General features: G+C 41.9%; 1 protein-coding gene across 1 annotated transcript in view; it reads left to right on the top strand.

Moving 5' to 3' along the window:
- LOC131697783 (mastermind-like domain-containing protein 1) overlaps positions 1–18,791 on the top strand; it is an 85,471-nt gene that overhangs the window by 36,136 nt on the left and 30,544 nt on the right. The window contains exon 2 of the mRNA XM_058989060.1: positions 10,239–11,885. Coding sequence (XP_058845043.1) covers positions 10,239–11,885 — 1,647 coding nt within the window. The remainder of the gene's footprint in view (positions 1–10,238; positions 11,886–18,791) is intronic.

The raw sequence follows: 18,791 nt of genomic DNA, 5'->3' as shown, positions 1-18,791 counted from the left end.
ACGCTGTGTATTAGTGGCTAGTCTTTCCTATACGCTGTGTATTAGTGGCTAGTCTTTCCTATATGTTGTGTATTACATGAACTACGTAAAGATGACCTCAGCAGACACGTTGTTTTTCCATCCCCTTGGAGAACTGCCACTGCAGTGGAAAAAAAACGTCACTGGAGTCGACCACAGAGAAAATAGGAACTCTGCAGCTTTAATAAAGCCCGACAAAGACAGGGTTTAAAATAGCAGCTTCCCTCTTCCATCATTTAGTGACACGTCTGACTGACCACCAGCGTTTTTATGAATCAAGTGTACTTTTCACTTCCTAAAAAAGGCAAATCTACTGTTCATGTGCTTTGGGGGTTTTACTGCGTACGATTGTTTAAAAAAGAGCTGTTAAACAGTAATATAGTCCAAACAGTCCAGTTTCCTTTTCAGTTGGTGAGTGCGCATTAGGAAATCCCTTCATGTTGCCCATAGTAAACTCTTGTATGACTCTTACTGAATAGTGAAGGTTTTACCTTTTTTGAGGTTCTTTTATGTGAATTTTGAATCATGATGTTTCTCTTTCTATATACATTTTTTTGCAGTGGTGTTTCATAAATGCTAAGGATATCGTTAAACAATAAACAAAGCTTTAGCTCTGCTGAAGACGGTCGTTTTGGTTGTAAATGAACATGTGGACTCCCATTCAAACAGCGGGCTGGGAACCGGGGTAATCTGTCTGGATACTCCGGGGGTTCGCGCCACAGAATGGAGGGGCTGTTTTGTTCCTGAGCAGCTTGTGGTGTCAAACAGAGAAACACACGGCCAGGCCGGGAGGTGGAGCAGACTGATGGGAAATGGTAGAGCTCAAGTCATCACTCAGGAATGTCTCAACGCTTGGCAGCACAGACCTTTCCATTTTTTTAATAGAAGAGCGAGGAGCAGGGTTAATCTGAGTAACCTGGTTCCAGCACATCTCTTAGGGTTCTCGCATATTATTCTTTCAATTAACTCCTATATAAAATACCTAATTTACAAAAAGCAAACCGCGCAGTAATTCAAGAGGGTCTGTTTAAAACATTTCAACACTGACGGGTCTCTATAGAGCCTTTCTGTACCGTTAATCCAGCTGTGATTTTCCCCAGGGCTGGTTTTATTAACCCATTTATTAACATTTCAATATGCAGTAAAAATGTACAGTGAATTTAATGGTGACTGTATTAAGATCCACCACTGTTTTAGATCATTAAAATAGCCACCCCAAAGACATGTTAGATTCTCGGTTTTGTAGCAATAGCTTGGGATTTTCTGTGTGCTGTATGTGTGCTTTTGCAGATTAATAAAGTTTGGAATCTCAATGAACGTGAATAGCACAGAGATTCCACTTGTCATGACACAAAGCGTTTAAGCCAGGCTTTAATGAACTCCCCTTCTTTAAAAAAAAAAAAAAAAAAAAGAGGTAAAACACCTGTTCATTTTACAAGACTAGAACCAAAAAAGTACAGTATGTTCTACATTTCAAATACTCTTAAGGGCTCTCAATGTGTTGTTTATCATTTTGTATCATCAGTAGGATTTTATTTTCTCCTTTTTTAAAAAACAATGAAATATAAAAATAGGAGTTAAAGAATGGAGGAAGCGAAAGTACACAGTGTGCACAATGAAAACCAAAAGTGAACGTCTTATAAAAGCAACTTTGTAATATTCCAGTGATCTCATAATGTAACGCTTTACAAAAAGGGACAGTTCATGTGAAGATGTGTGAAAGTTCCCATTAACTCATGATTCATAAGCACCAGTCGTGAAAACCATTCAAGTTATAAGAAGTCTACTGGGCTTAGTTCCTTATAGTTTTAATGTGGAATTCTGATGGAGAGTTTTGAAGTGTGGAAGAAATTTTTCTTGGTTTGTATTCCTTTTGACTAACTCTGTACCCATCACCCCTCCCCCCGGCCCCCTCAAATTAGTGTAGCAGTAACCATGGTGATTTACCCCATTGCGGATAGTTTCTGTGTAGCCCGTGGCTGTGTGAAGCCCCTGATTAGTTAGTACTCATATTAAAATACTGTGCACTTCACACTGTCAAAGAAACTCCTTTAACTGACATTCTGTTTACACAAGGCTTTAAAAACCTAAATCCATTAAGGACTCCCATACAGTGCCTGCCTGTTATACAGTAATGCCACCCTTTTGCTTAAAGGAGGCAATGTATTGTAAGGCAGTGTACGGTAGTTTACACCACTTTTGGTCTCTGTTTTCTTGCATTGAGTATCTTATTTTTTAGCATGCAATTTTTTTTACAGCAAAATAGATAAAAGGTTTGTATCACTATCCTGGTAGCTGTAGACCAGATTCACTCTAACAGTCCCCAGACCGTGTGACCTACAGCACATGAAGTAAATATGGCACCAGTTTAATCTATAATGTTGCCTTTGAAAAATGAAAATGTATTTCAGCCGAGCAGAATTGTGGCTGGTGATTTTTCAAACCTTGGCATTGCTTGAAGTGGAAAAGGATGCAGCTGCAGCTTTAAGAGCTTGCCTCTGCAGACAGGGCATCTGTTGTTTTGTTTTTCAGTATCTTGAGTCTCATCTCTGTAGAATACCTCGGCTTGTGTTTGCAAAGGGCTGAGACACTGCTCCCATGACGTCATTCCGCCTTGTCACTGAAGGGGCTGGCCTTGGGAATAAAGCACTCTGTGTTCCTCCTGGCGGTGGATGCAATCGCTTCTCTCCCCTTAACCGCCACGGAAAGAAAGGCTTCAGAGAGTGCTAACCAAGGGTTTGAAATAAAATGTCTCGTTGGCACTAGCAATATCTCTGGGTCCCCTTTTCTTCAATTGAAGATCTTTTTGCTTCTATTTCATACCTCATGTTTTGTGATATACGGATATCTCAAAGACAGCTACATAGAAGTTGCTACCTCATGGTGCCTAATCAATTAATGTGATGTAGTTCAAACTCACTCAGTGGTCTCGCTGCAGTCAGACATGTAGCATTGCAAGCAAGGTACCAGGATGCAGCAGTTTGTGTGTAATATACAAATACTGCAAAACAGATTCTCAGCACAATAAGAGGCACCAGCATTAGTGGTATAAAGATAATAGGAGGTGTGAGTGGATTTGCTTGCTTTTTTTTTTTTTTTTTTTTTTTTGCTTGAATTTGTGATATTTTTCGAATACAACATAAGATTTAGGTTAAAATGTTTTGAAGCACTGTGTCCTGTTGCCCCATCCCGTACCGCGCTGGAAGTCCCACAAGCTGTCTAGATTATTGGAGTAAGACTGCTCTACAACACAGGAAGTGATTAAGAGCCAGGACGCATCAGTTTAAACCTTTAATCCACAGTGCTGCATTTGGAAACCATCTGCATTCAATTACAAATCGGACAAAACCCTTCAAAACATAAAAAGCTGTTATCATTTTGATTAGGAGTAAGTAGGATAAAGAAACTAAAGTTATCACTAAATAATGGGATCTAAACTTCAGATAAATAATGAGATCTAAGCTTTCAATACTGGAGAATGGAGTAACTCTAAAGAGGGTAGAGGGTGAACATGTTGCAGTGTCAGTCAGCGTGGAGATGAGGAACATTTCAAAATTGTACCTTTGTTTCTCTGGTGCTGTTCTTGTGCCGCACCCTGGAGCTGCTGCCTCTTTGTTCGTATTTCCATGTCCTCGGGACATCCCGCTTCGTATTTGAAGGGGTGTTTTGGCTGCACTCCTGAGCAGGCCTGTTCAGTGTGTGGTGAGACGAGGCAACAGTAAGACAATACTCCATGCTTCCTCTCAAATGTCGAGCTTTTCTGAAGAGACGCACTGATTTCTCAGGTTTCAAAAGACTTCCAACCTCCAGTGAGTCTATTCAATCGGAAAGGTGGACTTGGCGCTATTAAGTCTAGAAATGCTGTATCTGTCATTTTAGAAAAGACCAAAAAAAATGGGATCAGTGTTCCTGTTAAAGCAACATTTAAAAATGCTATGTTGCTTTAACAGGGTGTTTCATACATTTGTCATGCAGAAGGTTTGATCCATAATATATTAAAAATAGATGAATTCATGTATTCCAGTAATAAGTTAAATATATTGCAATATATGTTGCCCTGGACAATCTCCCATTATTCTCCTTTGGAAAAGACACTGGCGCTGTGCTGGTGACAGATGGTAACCCCAGTGTAAGTGTGTGCTATTCCATTGCTGCTGTGGTCTTCACTGCTGCTCATACTGCAGACCTCTGATCCAGATGACCATGTAGCGCTGCTGCGTTACGTAAAGCTTCTACTGGGGCTTGGGATTGCAGAAGATGCCCTGCCAAAGTGGATTTGGTCGGATATTTTTACATTTTAAACTGTGGCAATGCCAGGTTTCTAAATGCATTGTGTTTATGGAAAGCATTATAGCACCGGAGTTGGGATATGGGTTTTGTGAGGTTAGGCACTGCCAAACCTCATATAATTCAGAAATACAGCCAGCACCCGTTTTATCTGCCTCTCAGTAATCTGCCACTTTCATTAAGCCGTCGGTCAGCACTGTAACAGACTTATTCCATTATAAAATACTTCTAACTGCCACACCGTTTTCCGACTCGGTCTGTATTTGTTACACCAGCACTGCATTGCTTCTTATTAACTCTCATCTCTCATTTATACCTGGGTTAAAAACAAACACGAAGCATCGGGAATGCACACTACTGAATTGTGGGAGTAACCTACAGATATTTTAATTTTTTGCTTTTTATTATGTAGGTTTTGTCAGATTTTTTAACCGAACAAAGTTAAAAGTTTACTGTACTGTATCGTTGTCAATGTTGCATTTAATAAAGTAAAAGCAAGTACCAGCTGTAATGCAAGTATAATTCAGTCTTTGCAACAGTGTTGCAAGCTCTAGGCTTTCTGTTTTTTACTGATTTGAAATACTTTTTTTTCAGTACTCTACTCTATGTACAGATAACTGTGATCTGTATGGATGTTATTGTAAATTGAATGTTTGGAAAAATCATTTTTTATACAAAACGTATGTGCTTTTAGTGATTCTTTCTGATATAACGGTGTTAGATATTTAGTTTTATTGTTTCCTGGTTCAGCATCGTAATCATGCAGACTTTCATTAAACCGTCACTCTCGTTTATCCATCAGAGGAACCTGTGACAGGAGGGGTCAGATAAACGAGTGCTGACTATATAAGAAGTTTAAATTAAAAATCGTAAATGATTTTACACTAATTACAAATGCTCCAAAAATATTTAATGGAGTTTTAAGGCACATTATAGTTTGGGTTTAATTTGATTTTTTTTTTCTCCTGCACTCATTTTACTACCTTTCGGACTTCACTTAAAACAGATATTTGTTTGTGTACTCCCTCACCTTTCATCAACATGGAATGAACAATTTAAGGAAAACATTCAGGGAGACCTGCATTCTCATTGGTGTGTTAATGTTGCTGTAGTGTTTTTTTTTGGCTGAAGGAGCAAGCCTTTCTGAAAGTAGAAGCCTGAGCTTGTTGATAAATTGTTACCCTCTGCAGACGCGTCGCTGCCTCTCGGATCGTTTACAATGTAAGTCACATGTACGCGTAAGAGATGTTAAAGGAGCTCTCTTTATCTCCAGGCGGGCAGGCGGGCGGGCGGGGGGGGGGGGGGGGCTTATTCAATGGTTTTCTAAAGCAGCATTGTTGTTGGAAGGGATGAATGAGTCCTTTGCTTCTCTGTGTGCCTCACTCTAGCTGTGCGACACTGAATGAGAAGGGAATTTTGGATTATCCCAATTTGGTCAAATCAAATCACATTATACCAACCAAAACATATTCAAATAGGTTTTCTAAATGAGCAGATGATCTTGGGTACTGCAGTTCTACTCAGGTAAAACTATAAGAGACTAACTATCTCAGTCTTGCAACATAGCCAGATTAAACAGAGCAATTGGAAAGTGCCTCATGGTTTTTATGTCATTTTAACTGTTGATCAGTATAACAAAAAAATAGGTTATATTCTTAAAGCTCCTTACTCCAAATCGCCAATAGTGCAATTTATTTTGCCCTGAAATAAACAAAACTCCACCAATTACAATTTTAAAAGGAGCAAGAACAAATAGACCACTTGCAAGTCCCTGAATGAAATGTCTGAGTGGTTCATTTGTGGTTTGCTAAGTTTATTGGGTCAAAACGAATGTGTCAGGAGAGCTGTTTAATGTATTTGCATGTTGGGTTTCTATTTATATATAAAAATAAAAAAAATCACTGTCACTGAAATTGTTGGGTGGAAAAACACAATCACTTTTTTCTTTTTTTTTTCTTTTTAAAATATTTGTTAAGCTTTCTAAGTTCAAACCAAGCTTGGCAATGGTCAATTACTAATCTTTTATACTACTCCTCTGAGTACAGAGATATCTGAGGACAGGCTACTGCTGGTGGGTTGAGTAATTTGAAGCAGTCTAGAAAGAAGACATGTGCTGATGTGTGTGTGTGTGTTGAGTCTGCCATGGCACCCAGCAGCCCAAGCAGGCAGTGCTGGAAGTGTGCTGTATGGAGACAGACCGGTATGCTGCTCGTGTGAATGCTAGGGTTTGTGGAATGCTGTGGGTTTGGGTGTGTTATTGGGATACATGGATTCATGGAACGCTGGAACTCCAGGAGAATGTCTGGAGGTTTCCCTGTGGTTCTAGGATGAAACATTTCTTGCAACACAATAAAAGGGGCAGGGATCATTGAAACCCTTGTGTTGTGGAAGGGCATCGGGGCATCTTGTGTAGCTTTCATTGAAGAACACATGGCTTGATTCCAGCTGCTCAGATAACACATGAGATTGAAGATCTCGGGAGTGGTAGTGTTCATTTTGCTGTCTAATGCAGACTCCAGTTACTGACTCTCAAAGAAGGGTTCCATTTTCACATGGGCACATATCACCTTGCTTTGGGTCCTTCAAATCTCTCAGGAATCTTTTTTTCCCCAAAGCCACTTGGCAAAAATTAAGAAATAATAATGGTAATAATGGCGATGATGATACATTATATGATCATGAAAAAGTAATCTCAACAAAATATGATGACAAAGATCAATTTCGAGGTCATGAAGCTAGTGATTGTATGTTGTTGATAATCTAATAAACCTTTCAGTATCAAATCTGCAAATACCTTTGAGTAAAAAAAAAAAAAAAAAGCATAATAAACAATAAATCTAATACCAATATGGTGCATATCGTAATGCTCGATAGCTTGCTGTAGTGACAAGTGAAGGAACTTCATTGTGTTTCAGTGTCTGGCAGTCTGAAGGCCCTGCTTTCGAAACTCCCAGCAGAATTCCATGATGAATAGGGGCAGTAGCGACTCCCGCTCTCTGTCACAGCAGCACAGACTGGCATGTGGGCTGCAGCCTGCTTTGCATTAAAAGTGTCCTTCAACAAGAGCCTCTGTTTGGTGGAAAAATTGTGTTCATGAGATTGATTAGTCAGTGTGCTTTATGATCCTAAATAGTGCGTGGTGATCAAACTGCTATGCAAACAAACCAGATAGCAAGCAAACCAGAGGCAGCTGAAAACAAAGAGAATATTAAGTAACACTTGCTGTTCTGAACTTTGTGTATAATGACTCTGGATTATGCAGCAGGTACCCATTCTGAAAAGAGAGTGGTTTTCAGTGAAGATTTCTGATTTGGTCTCAGTGACGTCAGCGACAAATGAGGTGTCAAAATGAATCTGGAGAGATGGGGCTATTTTGTAGATGTATTGTGCAATGGCTTGAGCGTTGATGGCATTGCAAACACCTCCTGGCATTTTGGAATATATAAAAGCTACATCTCCCTGTTGCTAATCAGTTTCAGAGTGCACCAAGTACAGTAGGTAGGTATCAGAGGGGAACAATGTCTTAAGATCAACTGTACTGCTTAATTATTCTAACTTGATCTATTCTAATAAATAGATCTATTCTAATAAATAGATATGATACAGGCTGATATCCACCCCATGAGAGGCATGTGTGGGATCTTGTACATCTTACAAAGCACCCTATATTTTGTATAATATAGTTAAATAAGAATAATAAAATGGTATAGCTGATCCTAATGAGACGTCTTTTCAATCTAATACAAGCCATCAGATACATTTCAAGTAGGTACATCACTCTGATATCGGGGAATACTGCAGTCGTTTGGTACAGTTCCTGAATCTGTGTGTTTCCCTGTGAGCTTGGTTAGCTGCTCTAGATGTGTATAACCTCAGACAGACACTTTAATCACTGCTGAGTCACGAACGTATGGAGACAGTTGTCATAACACTTACCACATGGACTTCTCAGTGAAACAGCAGAGCAGACAGGCAGCAAGCCGGGTCGAGAACGGAGAGCCCTATTGTCTTTAATCAAACATTAAGTAGCGAGTGGCTGTGTGCCCTTTCTAAAAATAAAAACCAGATTAGTAGGGTGAATATTTTTTCCATGCGTGCAGTAAACTCAGGGGAGGGTCTGGAATCATTGAGGGGGCATGGAACTGTTTGGGAAGAGTGCAGTTCTGCAGAGGGGAGAGGGGAGGGGGGGGGGTCTGGAGAGTTTGCAGTACTTTTTTCCATGGTTAATGTAACACAAAGGTATTTGAAATAAACAGCTCTCAATAGTAAGGGCTTGTTGTTGTTAAAAAGCAGAGCCTGACTCTGAATACACTTTCTTTGCCTGTTAAGTGACTTGAGAGCAGCTATGAAGCAGGCGACTCCCCTCAGGACACATGGGGTGCTGAACTCAAAATATTCTGCTAAGTCTGGTAGTGTACAATAGATGCCCATGTGCCAAGGTTAACCTACCTCTGGTATCGTAATTCTGAAGCTGATAATTTTACTGTGATTGGAAGGGAAAAAAGAGGTGTGTGGGCAGTTTCAGGGAGGCAAATAAAACTCCTGTTGCATAGAAGTTCCACCTGTCACAGGTTTTAATATGTGCTTGATTAGTCACAGTGGGTATAGGTAACAAGCTCAGCTAGTGAAACCAGGAATGGCTCATACTGCTACACAATGGGAGTCTTGTTTCCATTCTAGAGTTACATTTTCAAAGAGGTTTCATTTCAGTAGCCTGGCTGCAATTGGACCATGTGATCTTCAGCACATAAAGCGATTACCAGGAAGTTTTCATTTATTGATTCATATCCGAACTGTCCAACCTTTTGGTTGAAATAGCCGATGATGTTGAAGTAAAACATAAATAGATTTGAAAGACTGGGTTAGCGCCAGGTTAAAAGGAAGATAATGACAGTTAAAATGCTCCAGATCTTACCAGGCTTCTTTTTGGGGTTAAGTGTTTCACTAACATTATTAATATCTGGTTTCCCCAAACCTGACTAGCAGTCATCTCGGTCTACCTATTGTTACCTCAGGTAAGCTAGTCCAAGATTGTTCTATCTGTGAAGCCATCCGTTAATGTTGAAGTTTGCTAATAGACCAGTATTTCCTCTGAAGCATAGTATCATTTGGAAATGTTTGAATAAAATGACTTGTGCTATTAAGTTTGTACTGTGGGAGCATAGCAGAGATTCTTCTTTCAGCAGCGTAGCTCGTGGAATGTGGAATATTTCAGCTGTTTGGTTCTTGTAATAGCTGAGTGCCAGGCTCTTTGCATAGCTTTGTCGAGTCTGTTTAACTTTAGAGTTATCTTGGGCTTTAGAGTTTTGTTTTGGAGGAAACGCTTAGTAACCTAGGTCTGTTTCCTGGCTCCTTATGCCTGCTGACAACCTTGACAAGGGGAAGGTGAAAACCAAATTCCAAAGACTTCCACCAATGGCCCCAAGAAACGTTTTCATTTTACAGATTCATCTTTACTTTTGAAGTAGCACAAAGGGGGTTAAGTGGCACAGCTGGAAATTTGAATGGAGTTTGTTGGTCTCAGTGTAACTCCCACCACCAGTCTAGTGTTGTGTGGCTCTTCCAGATGAGAGAATAAACACCACACACATTTAGGTGATGCTGTCATTCATTGTGGGGGCATTGATTTAATCGGTGTTCTTATTAATGATTGAAACTAGTGGGTCTGAGATCCTGCCATTTAATCTGGTACACAGCTGTGTTCTACAATTCTCTTTGTTGCCTTTGATTATTGCTTTTGTCAAAAAACCCAATGTTTTCTGGTTGTTCTTCAATAGATCAGAATTTCTTTCCAATACATTTTGCAATTGATTCAGGTGCTGTTTACAAAGCACTCGTATGCCGTTCCTCTTGCACTATACACATGTCTTTTGATGGTATTCTGATCTCTGTGTTGCATGTTTTAATGCAGATCTCTCTTGTTTATCTTCCAGCTACAAGGGTCAATCAAGAGAAAGCTGGTGGATGGTAGCTTGTCTGCAGTTAATGGCATCTCAGATGCTATGATCCCAGGGAACAGCAAGAGACTCTGCCTTGAAGATGTTACTTTGGCGATGGGCCAAGGGTCCAACAACAGCATGTCAAGGCCTGACCTGCAGAACTCTTCCTTTGCACCAAGCGCACCAGTAGCCAGCCATTTAGGACAAATGAATCGCAATGGTATGGGCTCTTCTTTCTCCTCGGAGATTAAGCAGAGCCCGGGGGGAAGACACAACAGCATGCTTCCCTACGACACCAATGGCCCCCAGTCGGTTGAGCAAGAACTGCAAGAGCTCCTAGACGAACTGACCAAAAACCCCGACCCCTCTCTCAACGAGCTGGACCCCTCTCTCAACGAGATTTTGGACGAGCCGGTTAGCGTAGGCTTTATGCACCCGGATGCAAACGGCCCCCCCAAACGTTCACCTCAGACCACCTCACACTTGGAGAACCACCTGACCAGCAAGGAGTTTTCCCCGGGTTTTAGTCAGGCCTCTGTGGGCTCGCCCCAAGTTGGTCCCCCTTCAGCTGGCACGCCATACACCCTGCCACATTCCTCCAAGCCTGTGCCATTGGCCTTGTCTGCAAGCGGGCAGAATCAAAGCCAGAGTCAAGCCCGCTCACCCATGCTCTCTGCCGCCTTGTCGAGTTGGCACGAGGTATCGCACGCCCAGCAGTTGAAACAGATGGCTGCCAGCAAGCACGGCTCCACGAACCAGCAACAGCAACAGCAACAAGCAGCTCAGGTATCCAACTGGCCACCTATGCAGTCTTCGGGACCTTCTCCACCATACAGGACAGAGAAACTGCCCAGTTCCTCCCCACACCAGCAGCCGTTCAGCCCGCAAAACACTCTGGCCAGCAATATTCACAGCCCTCAGAATTCCTTGATCTCCAATAACCCCCCCTCCACTGGGCCCTCGCCTCCTTACAGACCTGAGAAGCTTGCTAGTCCAGCTCTGGGCCAGCCCCCCTTCAGCCCTCAGAACCCCATGTTGCCCAACATGGCAGCCACAAGCCTTCCTAGCAACAGCATCCAGAGCCCTCAAGCCAGCATGCTCCCAAACCTGTCTTCCTCAAGCACAAGGCCATCACCGCCTTACAGGCCTGACAAGCTTTCCAGCCCCACCATTCAGCAACATACCTTCAGCCCTCAAAACCCCATGGCGACCAACGCCAGTAACCCAGCCAGCAACATGCAGCTTTACAAAGCCATGACTTCCACCCAGTCAAACAACCTGAACATGATGATGTCTCAGCCTCAGTCAGCTCAGCAGCAGCAGCAGCAACAGCAGCAACAAGCAGCGCCACACGCCAGCGCTCTGCAACCTGGCATGATGAATAAGAACACCATGAACCAAGACCATTACTCCTTTAACAACACCAAGCCGTTAAGCCATTTCGACCCTGATTCTCCCGGGAAGATGGCGCCCATGCCTGGAGGACCTGGTCAGCCTCCCTTGGCTCACTATTTGCAGCAGCAGCAGCCACAGCCGCCCCCCCAGGCCAGTCATTCCCAATTCCTGCAGCAGCAGCTACAGCAGCGCATGCAGAGGAACAACATGCAGCCTGGAGGGCTCTTGCCACCACACAGCAGACAGGTAGGCTGATACTTTTATTGAATGTGGAGGACATTCTTGACCTGCTTTGTCTTATTCCCAACATATACAGTACAGTAGTGGAGTCGAAGTCTTGCGCTTTCTAGATTTGAATCCCCACCCTTCACCTGGGGTTTCTGCACTTACAGCTCTATAATCATTTCAGATCTTATTTGTCAAAACAACATTGACAAGAAGCGGAGGCAAAGCCCGCACCAAAATGATGACCTCACAGATGTTTTCTAATTCAAAAGCTTTTATCCCATGTAGTGCGAGAGAGAGAGCAAAAAAGAAATTTAGCCCATTAGCCCAGTTAGCCCATTCCTACTGACTGACCATTTTAATTAAAAATCTCTTGCAATTACAACCCAGAAGCTGTAGCATAGTAAAATGTGGACGCAGCCCGGGTGCAGCATGCAACGACTCGCCTGCTCACACCAGCTTCAAAGAGACCTAATTGTTTTCTTAAGTCGTCTAAATGTTTGCTCTCTGATTCACATTTCAAGAATGCTGGTGTCTCTCCGGTTGTGCTTTTTCATTCATTTAGCAACCTGTTTGATGTGACGGATTGAGATCTGTTTGCACTGCATTTCAAACGAAGGAAAACTTTATGTAGAGGCACTACAAATGCTGGCATTTCCTGTACGTTTTATTATATCAATTTCTATATGTTCCAAGTAAAGCTAACTTTAATCGCTAAGTGTTAGAGTAGGTTGCTTCAGAAGGTTACGGTCCCCTGTCATTTTCTGATGTTTGCAGTCATTCTCAGTGGTGCTTATTGCAATGACTTCAATCATTTTTTTTACTTTTTTATTAAGCCAGTGTTAAGGTGCTTTCACTTGAGTTCAGGAATTGTTCATCAGTTCGAGTTGCCTGTTATAGATATATGTAACACTGGGTAGATCAAGTTTTGGATCAAGTTTCCTATTGTTTTGCTTGCAGTACACTAAGATAATGTCATTTAAATCTTAGTTGTGTCCTTTGCCATACTTTATGAATTTCAGTATTATTGTCAGAATTAGGTAATGCTGATGACAGATAAGAAGACAATATTTTAACAACTCATCTAGAAGAATGTCTCCAGGCAAATTTTTGAACTACAGTTTGAACAATGAATGGGTTTTTGACTCGGATGACACAGAAAGGAATGTACAAAAAAGAAACACGTGTGAGTGAGTGGCTATGGCAGAGGAAATAAGTTGTGTGTTAGATACTGCAGTGTGGTTGCTTAATAGTGTTTTAAAGGCCATGGAGCTTGGGTTATGTTGTGCATGTGTGTGGAGAGAGAGAGAGAGAGAGAGAGGCCCAGTGTTTCAGGAGAGGTGCAGCTTTGTGAGTGGGGAGGGCGGGGGGGGGGGGGGGGGGGGGGTGCAGTTGGTGAGAGAACACAAAAGGCATGAAATTTGATCTGTGTGGCAGGCAGAGAAACGGAGAGTGCAGCTGTTATGGGCCAGGGAAAGTAGACTTTATTTGTTGTTTTAGCAGACTTCCGAAGAAGTGGGAGGACACAGTTTTAGAAACGGAAGAAAAATCTTAAATAATAATTCATGCACCTTTCATGCACCACAATTTTGCAGATTGTGACTTGCCTGATATTTTCTTTTGCTGCAAAGTTTGCACCTTTTCCATAAAGGAAATCAAAACTGATTGAACTTGTTATAAACAACTTAGGTGCACACCCTTAATGTCTACTTTGGTACACACATAAAAAAGCATAATAAAGTGTAGTAATTGAACGAAGAATGGTAAAGCTTTGTAAAGACCACGTGCAACCATGCATAAACTGCAAAAATACTGTGCCAGCTGAACTTTTACAATGGTATGGAGAGCCTACGATTAATGAAACATTATCTCCTACACTGTATGTGAAACCTTTACCACTGTTTGATGAAGGCACTTGCTGAAATGCTTACCTGCTTGACTGTCTTACACAATAAAGAATGTGTAAAGAAGCAGTACCACTCTCAGAAGAGTCGAGGATAAACTACATTTGAACAAGATGTGAAGAAGGGCAAGCCAAAGAAAGACTGGGGGTCAAACACTGCATCGTCTTCTAGACAAATGAAATAGTGATGTCAGAAACGAACTTCTTCATATTCTTCTTCTTCAGCAACAGTGAATGATAAGACTTAACATGGCGTGCAGCAGAACTAATGAGAGAGGCCAAGCTTTCACTTCTCATAGACGACTTAACGAATCTGAAGGGTTTAGGGGAGAGGGTTCCACTGGAAGAAAACTTCATGGGGGCTGGGATTTGAATACAAGACCACAGAATATGAATCATACAGTTCTACTGTGTGTGTGTGTGTGTGTATATATATACACATACACACAGTATATGTATACTCTCAGGCTGTGGCAGGTAGCTACTGTATGCATTGAGCAGCAACTTCTCTAGTTTTGTTTCCTACATATTTGCATTCTTTAAGTTGCTAAATTAGCAGGACATGTGTCCCTTATGTGTTCAGAATACATTTCAGTTTCTGTCTCCCCCATTTCACACTAATAACATAGCTTTTCTCTCTCTCTCTCTCTCTCTCTCTCTCTCTCTCTCTCTCTCTCTCTCTCTCTCTCTCTCTCTCTCTCTCTCGTATGATCGACCCAAATAAACAGATTTAAACATCTACTGTCTGATTTGTGTAATTGCTGCTGCTGCTGAAAAAAAACCTAACACTAAGTAGATCTCCCTGGTTAACGTGCCGAAGAGGAAAGGGAGATTTGATTTCAAAGGGGCCGAGGCGGTTTCAATGCCAGCGTCGGGGCCTTTGAGGGAGCGGGGGGTGTTTTGAAGGCAGACAGCAACCCCCTCCAGCTAATTTGAGTGCCTTTTGATTAGGTGAATGAAGGGGATAATGAATTCAGTGCTTTTTAGGGGTAGAAAGGGAGGCATAAATTCAGGGCTTACAGTTTGGCTTCTTGACAGTTTTTCTCCACAGATGTAGGGTCTTCTTGTGGAATTTTTTTTTCTTGTATACATTTTTGGAAAGTTTGTTTGCAGTTCCTCTTTCGAAGGGGTGAGGCAGGGAAGACTCTTAGTGTACTTTCACAAGTCGTTCATCAGCAGCTACTTGACTTTTTTTTTATTTTTTGCTTTAATACAACATCAGTATGCTGTTGCAGACGATTCATTCATAGCTGAAACCAGTCCATCATACATTCAAAGGAAACATTATCCAACTACAGCCTTATTCACAAGCAGTTTCTTAAACCTTTTCTCAACCCCCATTTGCAGAACTTGCCAATTTGTCACTCTAGGAGGCCTGGGTTCAAATCAGGTCACACATGAAAGCAGTTTGCATATCACAGCCCAACCCCCCTTTAGACATTGGTGTAATCCAAAACAAAAAACACAACACTGTTTGGCACAGCCTTGAGAGAGGCCCAGGACTGAGGGGCAGGCAGGGGGTGTTCTGGTTAGGATTGAGGGGTGCTCTCTCTGTCAGGAGAGGCTCTCAAAGTGTATTTTTAATGAGCTATATTCAGAAGCACTGAAAGGAAAAAAAATGTATGTCTTCATTGTAATCATCACTGATATCATGTGTCTGAATCTGGGTATTTTGGAAAGTGTTTGCTTTGTGGGTGGGGGGGTGTTGGTGGAAGTATATTTCTAGTAAACAGGAATTAACCTGTTTTGCCTTATTTTTCTGAATGGCAGCCAGTTACAGAAAACTGTTGCTAATATGACTCTGCGTTTAGCAATACGAGAAAAAAAAAATCATACTTGAGTCATCGCAGGCAGAAAAACTGTGCCAGCTTTCACTTTTGTGCCTCGCTGTTTTTCGCTCAGTCCCTCTGTTTTCACTGTGGTGATTCGTTGCTGAACATTAGGGCTCTAGTCTCTACACTTGCTGTGACAAACAGTGAAATCTGGAAAAAAAAGGGTTGTAGGGTGACAAACAGCACGGCTTCAAACAACAAATGCAGAGCTGAGAGTTACATGGAACTTTTCTTCAAGCTTCACAATTTTGCTAGGTTAATTATTATCAGCTTTTATGATTTTAGGTTAAACAAAACACCCCATAACAAAATAAAATGAAAGGAATGTTTGTCCTGCAAACACAGACAGAACTGTAGGAGACCGCTTCTTACTCTGTGGTCACTTAACCCTGTTGCAGTTTTTTTGTTTTGCTGCAATAGCAGTGCGGTGTGCAGTTTGATTCCCATCTGTGCTGCTATTTGATTTGATTCGTTCTTAGGAAGCCACAACACAATCCACAAGTCTAGTTTGGTTTATTTATAATATAACCAGTAGTGCAGTCGACTGAGTTTACCCTTTTCTCATTTAAGGGATAAAGCGTTTACTCACTCCTACTCTATTTTAATTATCAAATCCTGGCTATACCAAGGGTTAAAGCCAAGGCACATTCCAAGTTATTATATAAAGTGACTTCTCATCGCTTAACAATGGACTGAATCTCTTCAAATGTTCACCACCACACCACTGTGTCAGACGGACATAAACAGTTATTTTCCTGTTGCAAGAAATGCTTTTAGTTGTTGAGAGTAAAGAGCTTGATTAATCTGCCCTGATGTTTTGTATCATGACTGGAGGGACCACCTGGGCCTCTGTATAAGAAACCCACACGCATGCATGGGGAGTGCCAGCTCCAGCACAATAAGCCTGTCGTCATCCCCCCCTTTCCAACCCTCTCTCTGCCTAGCTAATTAACCAGCTCTGCTTTGGAATTGCGCTTGTGTTTGTGTGTGTGTTTATCAGAAGCAGTACAGATCGTCGGAACATTGCAGCTTTTTTTTTTTTCTTGCTGCTGACATTAACAGAAGCTGATCTGGAAATACAAATCCAGCCGGCAATTATTCCCTCTGACAGATCAGAGACAGGGAGCGGTCCCAGTAGATGCTGACAGATTGTGACTGTTCCACAGCTGTTCTTTCTCTCCTTGCTGCTAAAGGGAAGGGGTTAACAACGGCGTATGTTTTACTGTATTCACATGCCGTTCATTTGAGCTAATTCTGCTTATCCAATTGGGATGTAACTTGGTTTGGACATTCTTTAGTTATTGAGAGTATTAAATCTGGTGATTTTATATGCAGGTGCAGGGTTAGAAACACACACTAGACCTTCACCCAGTCCACTTGATGGGTATATAATTAAAATGCCCTAGTGCCAGCAATCGGGGCCCTGCCCAGTCTACTCTGAACTGATATATGAAGGTGCTTGGGTGTCCGTTTGTATGTCACACTTTTTTACATAAATTTAGAGAAGCGCTTGTGCCTCGACTGCATGAGCTACTCCTGGGGAACGCAAACAAACTGGCCTGCTGACCAAGCTTGCTTTCTGGTAAAGCACAGTTCAGGCTTGCACTGAAAAGGCCAGAGTTTGTGTGATGGAGTGTTTGAAACAGTGTAGGTTTCCTTGATAACTAACACTCGAGTGAAACCATTAATAACTCAAGCAGACACACATTTCAGGCTATATCCCTCCTCGGTGGATAGGTTTGTCTGTTTTGCTTTACTGCAGTTAGAGGAGATTTCTGCACTGGTTAGTATTCTCCTGGTTGAGTAGTCTGGTTGAATAGCTGACCTAGCAGGTTCACTTGAATGCTTTGAACTCCCACTGGACCTATTTAGATCTGGAATTAGACTTCCCGCCTGTTTCTTTTTTTTTTCTTTTTTTTTTTCTTCCCTTTCTTGTTGCGACTGATCTCTCCCGATCCCCTGTTGCTCAGTAGCATGGCTCAGGGGGGAAAGCGATAATGACAGGCAGTGCAGCTCTGTGAGGAGATTCAAATAAAGGTTCTTTGTGTGTGTGTGCCTGTGTGTGTGTGCACGTTTTCTATTCGGAATTGCTGAGGTTATGAATTCTAGAGCTCCAATGGAACTGCGGCTAGCAAGTTGCGCAGCAATCTGAGCTGTCCTGGTTGATCCTCGTTTAGAAAGGGTAAATAAAGAAGTTGTCTGGAATGGTCCAGTACTACTTAAAGGGAGATTTTATAGAATGACTTTTTGGAATTAAACAGCAAGGGTGGAGGAAAGGTACGAGACATGATTTGCTCCACATTGTGGCCCGTAACCAGTGCTGTCTGTTTTCCCTCTTCGGATGTTTCCATCAATGCGATTTCCACATGCTTCAGTTACAACATTGGTTCTTAGCAGGATGGTCGGAGCCTTGTCACTGCAAGGGCCTGGTGGAACTCTTATTTCCTGGCTAAACTCTTTGTATGCATAGTATACTATGGGTGTCTGAGGCTAGGTCACTGCTCCCAGGTCAGCTAGTGTCTTCACTGGACAGCACTAACCCGTTCGAGCCCTTTTCACAGGTGCCAGTTAATGGGCCACGGCGGTGACAGCTGTGTTGTGGCAATACCTTTTCTCCACCAGTTCTGTTTAGTCTTTCATTGACTTTGTCCCAATCCTGTAGGTGAATAGAGAGAGCCATCACTTTTTCCATGTGAAACATCAATAATTTGTTCAGTACCTGTAATCCGAGGAGCAGATATCAGTCCTCTCTCAATGCCGGGTCTGCTTTCATGACTCAAACTTCCCCTCAATGTACAGTATATATACAAATTGTTTTTGAGTTAACAATACTGTTTAGATATTTATAAAACTGTTTGCATCTTAAACAGTAACACTACGTATAAAATGAGACTTAGTCAATAGAACAGATATTTATAATGCAGCTTTTAATATTGTATAGGTACTGGCAAATAGCAATATAGGCAGGGAAGAGAGACAGTAACATTTATTATAGAGAGAAGGCTGGAGAATCTGAACACAATGCTGAATCAAGCTATGAATTTGAAAACGTCACAGTAGAGTTTGGTGCCACTGTATGGTGAGCAAAAATTAAGAAACATAACTGTAAAAGAATAAACTGCTCCCAAAGGCAAAGTGAATAAACCTGGGTGACCTGGGCTTGTGCAGTTCCGGAGGGGGTGGTTTTCATGT

This window comes from Acipenser ruthenus, chromosome 16 (assembly GCF_902713425.1).
Source record: "Acipenser ruthenus chromosome 16, fAciRut3.2 maternal haplotype, whole genome shotgun sequence".
In the NCBI taxonomy this organism is placed as follows: domain Eukaryota; kingdom Metazoa; phylum Chordata; class Actinopteri; order Acipenseriformes; family Acipenseridae; genus Acipenser; species Acipenser ruthenus.
The sequence above is the reverse complement of the archived record's forward strand: the minus strand, read 5'-3'. Positions and strand labels throughout refer to the sequence as shown.